Source organism: Penaeus vannamei, chromosome 18, assembly GCF_042767895.1.
Source record: "Penaeus vannamei isolate JL-2024 chromosome 18, ASM4276789v1, whole genome shotgun sequence".
In the NCBI taxonomy this organism is placed as follows: Eukaryota; Metazoa; Arthropoda; class Malacostraca; order Decapoda; family Penaeidae; genus Penaeus; species Penaeus vannamei.
In genome coordinates this window covers 33,026,364-33,031,363 of record NC_091566.1, presented here as the reverse complement: position 1 = coordinate 33,031,363, position 5,000 = coordinate 33,026,364, and the positions used below count along the sequence as shown (strand labels likewise).

Below are 5,000 nucleotides of genomic sequence, written 5' to 3'. Positions count from 1 at the left end.
AAATACCCTTTAAAAACCCCTTTCAATACGAATAAATAAAGATGATAAAAAATGAATGATAACACTGAAATACCTTTTAAAAGCCCTTTTCAATACCAATAAATAAATACATAAAAAACAGCGATAACACCAAATACCTTTTAAAAACCTCTTTCAATACGAATAAATAAACATAAATAAATAAAAAAAAAACAGCGATACCACCAAATACCCTTTAAAAAACCCTTTCAATACGAATAAATAAATACATAAAAAACAGCGATAACACCAAATACCCTTTAAAAACCTTTTTCAATACGAATAAATAAATACATTAAAAAAATAGCGATAACACACCAAATACCCTTTAAAAACCCCTTTCAACAATAAATAAATACATAAAAAAAGCAGCGATACCAGCCCAATACCCTTTAAAAACCCCTTTCAATACGAATAAATAAACATAAATAAATAAAAAAAAAACAGCGATAACACCCAAATACCCTTTAAAAAACCCTTTCAATACGAATAAATAAATACATAGATAAATAAAAAAAGCAGCGAAGGATAACACCAAATACCCTTTTAAAAACCCCTTTCAATACGAATAGATAAATACATAAAAAAAAAAACAGCGATAACACCAAATACCCTTTAAAAACCCCTTTCAATACGAATAAATAAATACATAAAAAACAGCGATAACACCAAATACCCTTTAAAAACCCCTTTCAATACGAATAAATAAATAAATAAATAAATAAAAAAAAACAGCGATAACACCAAATACCCTTTAAAAACCCCTTTCAATACGAATAAATAAATACATAAATAAATAAAAAAAAACAGCGATAACACCAAATACCCTTTAAAAAACAAACCTAAACGAATCCAACCAAATCTTACCTTGCACGTCCAGATACCCGACCTGGTTGATCATCGGGTCAGAGTTCACTTGGCACATGTACTGACCGCGATCGCTTGACCTCACGTCGGAGATCTTGAGGTACCAGTGCTTGTGGTCGTTGCGGGCCAAGGAGAAGCGGGGGTTCTTGGTGATGATGGTGTGGTGGATGGTGAGGATGGTCTGCGTCTCCACGAACACCCAGGCCACCTGAGAAGGGGAGAATAAACAGGAGATACGGTGAGAAGGGTGATAAATAGAGGAGGTAAGGAAGGACACCTGTGAAAATGAGAATAAACAAGAGATACGGTGAGAAGGATGATAAATAGAGTAGGTAAGGAGAATAAACAAGAATTACGTTGAGAAGGATGATAAATAGAGGAGGTAAGAAAGGACACAAAGGTCTGCGTCTCGACGAACACCCAGGCCACCTGAGAAGGGGAGAATAAACAGGATATACGGTGAGAAGGATGATAAATAGAGGAGGTAAGAAAGGACAGAAAGTTTCTGCGTCTCCACGAACACCCAGGCCACCTGAGAAGGGGAGAATAAACAGGAGATACGGTGAGAAGGATGATAAATAGAGGAGGTAAGAAAGGACAGAAAGTTTCTGCGTCTCGACGAACACCCAGGCCACCTGAGAAGGGGAGAATAAGCAGGAGATACGGTGAGAAGGATGATAAATAGAGGAAGTAAGAAAGGACAGAAAGTTTCTGCGTCTCCACGAACACCCAGGCCACCTGAGAAGGGGAGAATAAGCAGGAGATACGGTGAGAAGGATGATAAATAGAGGAGGTAAGAAAGGACAGAAAGTTTCTGCGTCTCGACGAACACCCAGGCCACCTGAGAAGGGGAGAATAAATAGGAGATACGGTGAGAAGGATGGTAAATAGAGGAGGTAAGAAAGGACAGAAAGTTTCTGCGTCTCCACGAACACCCAGGCCACCTGAGAAGGGGAGAATAAACAGGAGATACGGTGAGAAGGATGATAAATAGAGGAGGTAAGGAAGGACACCTGAGAAGGGGAGAATAAACAGGAGATACGGTGAGAAGTATGATAAATATAGTAGGTAAGGAGAATAAACAAGAATTACGTTGAGAAGGATAATAAATAGAGGTGGTAAGAAAGGACAGAAAGGTCAGCGATCCGACGAACAACTAGGCCACCTGAGAAGGGGAGAATAAACAGGAATTACGGTGAGAAGGATGATAAATAGAGGAGGTAAGAAAGGACACCTGAGAAGGAGAGAATAAACAGGAGATACGTTGAGAAGGATGATAAATAGAGGATGTAAGGAAGGACACCTGAGAAAGGGAGAATAAACAGGAGATACGTTGAGAAGGATGATAAATAGAAGAGGTAAGAAAGGACACCTGAGAAGGGGAGAATAAACAGGAAATACGTTGAGAAGGATGATAAATAGAGTAGGTAAGGAAGGACACCTGAGAAAGGGAGAATAAACAGGAGATACGTTGAGAAGGATGATAAATAGAGTAGGTAAGGAAGGACACCCGAGGAAGGGAGAATAAACAGGAGATACATTGAGAAGGATGATAAATAGAGGAGGTAAGAAAGGACACCTGAGAAGGGGAGAATAAACAGGAGATACGTTGAGAAGGGTGATAAATAGAGTAGGTAAGGAAGGACACCTGAGGAAGGGAGAATAAACAGGAGATACGTTGAGAAGGGTGATAAATAGAGTAGGTAAGGAAGGACACCTGAGAAGGGGAGAATAAATAGGAGATACGTTGAGAAGGGTGATGAATAGAGTAGGTAAGGAAGGACACCTGAGAAAGGGAGAATAAACAGGAGATACGTTGAGAAGGATGATAAATAGAGTAGGTAAGGAAGGACACCTGAGAAGGGGAGAATAAACAGGAGATACGTTGAGAAGGATGATAAATAGAGTAGGTAAGGAAGGACACCCGAGGAAGGGAGAATAAACAGGAGATACATTGAGAAGGATGATAGATAGAGGAGGTAAGAAAGGACACCTGAGAAGGGGAGAATAAACAGGAGATACGTTGAGAAGGGTGATAAATAGAGTAGGTAAGAAAGGACACCTGAGAAGGGGAGAATAAACAGGAGATACGGTGAGAAGGATGATAAATAGAGGAGGTAAGGAAGGACACCTGAGAAAGGGAGAATAAACAGGAGATACGTTGAGAAGGATGATAAATAGAGGAGGTAAGGAAGGACACCTGAGAAAGGGAGAATAAACAGGAGATACGGTGAGAAGGATGATAAATAGAGGAGGTAAGAAAGGACACCTGAGAAGGGGAGAATAAACAGGAGATACGGTGAGAAGGATGATAAATAGAGGAGGTAAGAAAGGACACAAAGGTCTGCGTCTCGACGAAGAACTAGGCCGCATGAGAAAAGGAGAATGAACAGGAGATACGTTGAGAAGGGTGATAAATAGAGTAGGTAAGAAAGGACACCTAAGAAAGGGAGAATAAACAGGAGATACGCCGAGAAGGATAATAATTAAAGGAAGAAAAGACATACGATTGTATGCTTTTCGACGAACACTTAGGCCACCAGAAGAAGAGAGAATAAACAGGAGATATCAAGAAGTATAATGATTAGAGGAGGCAAGAAAAGACGAAGGTCTGGATGTGTAAGAAGACTTAGGCTACCAGGAAAGGACAGAATGAATAGGAGATACGTCGAGAAAGATGGTAATTAGAGGATGTAAGAAAAACCACAATGCTCTGTGTTTGTACGAAGAAGTTGAGAATAAACAGGAGATACAACGAGTGATTTAGAGGATGTGAGAGAAGACGCACAATAGTCTGTGTCTATAATAAAGAACTGAGGAGAGAGTAAGAAGTGTGTAAGTCGAAAGATAACAAAGAGGGATTGTTATTTTGGTGAAACGATTGTGAACACAATTATCTGCGTCTCAGCGTTGATGCTAGACACCTGAGGAAAAAATGTGAAAGATAAACAAGATGATTAAAAAGATGATGCAAGAAGGAATAGATGACAATAGGTGATCTGTGCCTCTGTGAAGACTAGGGCCATATATGAAGGAAAGAAGAAACAAGAATTATGTCAATATGTCAATAATAAGAAAGAAAAAAAAGATAACTGGAAACCCGCATTACCTACGAAGGAGAGAATAAGGAGATATATCGATAAATGAAGAAAATCAGTGATAATTAGTAGTTGAATCATACAACCCAAGAAGGAGGAAAATTTAATGTGTCGATATAAGATGATAAGTGAAGGAAACCGACTCCTCCCAAGAAGGAAGGAATAAGGAGATATGTCGATAAATATGGAAGACCTAATCCACCTGAACAGGAAAGAATAAGGAGAGGGTGATACTAACGGAGGAACTGAAAGAGAATACACGATGCTCTGTGTCACAAGGAAGGCTCAGATGGAGAAATATTGACAAATAATAAGAAGAAAAGATAAGAATTAGAGGGCAATGGAGAAACCAAAGAGAAATATTGACAAATAATAATAATAATAATAATAATAATAATAATAATAATAATAATAATAATAATAATAATAATAATAATAATAATAATAATAAAAGAATTAGAGGTCAATGGAGAAACCAAAGAGAAATATTGACAAATGATAATAATAATAATAATAATAATAATAATAATAATAATAATAATAATAATAATAATAATAATAATAATAATAATAATAATAATAATAATAATAATAATGATAATAATAATAATAATAATAATAATAAAAGAATTAGAGGTCAATGGAGAAACCAAAGAGAAATATTGACAAATGATAATAATAATAATAATAATAATAATAATAATAATAATAATAATAATAATAATAACAGAATTAATGGTCAATGGAGAAACCAAAGAGAAATACTGACAAATAATAATAAGAAAGAAAATAAGAATTAGAGGTCAATGAGTGCACATAGCGTTTGTGTCTGACGAAGAAGGGAGCTACTGGAGAAAGAGAGAATAAAAAAAGAGCAATGTCGATGGATAAGAACGTATGATAGTAATTCCGGTAAATGGCACAAAACACACCATGATCTGCTTCTATCAAAAGCTCGAGGTCAGCTAAGAAGATGGTGAAAAGGAAGTAAGTCGATGGATAACAAAGTGTGATAAT

The 5,000-nt window shown here is 36.8% G+C and overlaps 1 protein-coding gene across 1 annotated transcript in view; it reads right to left on the bottom strand.

Annotated features, from left to right (window-relative positions):
• Positions 1 to 5,000, bottom strand: part of LOC113804673 (uncharacterized) — a 37,742-nt gene that overhangs the window by 30,613 nt on the left and 2,129 nt on the right. The window contains exon 2 of the mRNA XM_070133424.1: positions 886 to 1,093. Within this exon, the coding sequence (XP_069989525.1) occupies positions 886 to 1,093 (208 nt within the window). The remainder of the gene's footprint in view (positions 1 to 885; positions 1,094 to 5,000) is intronic.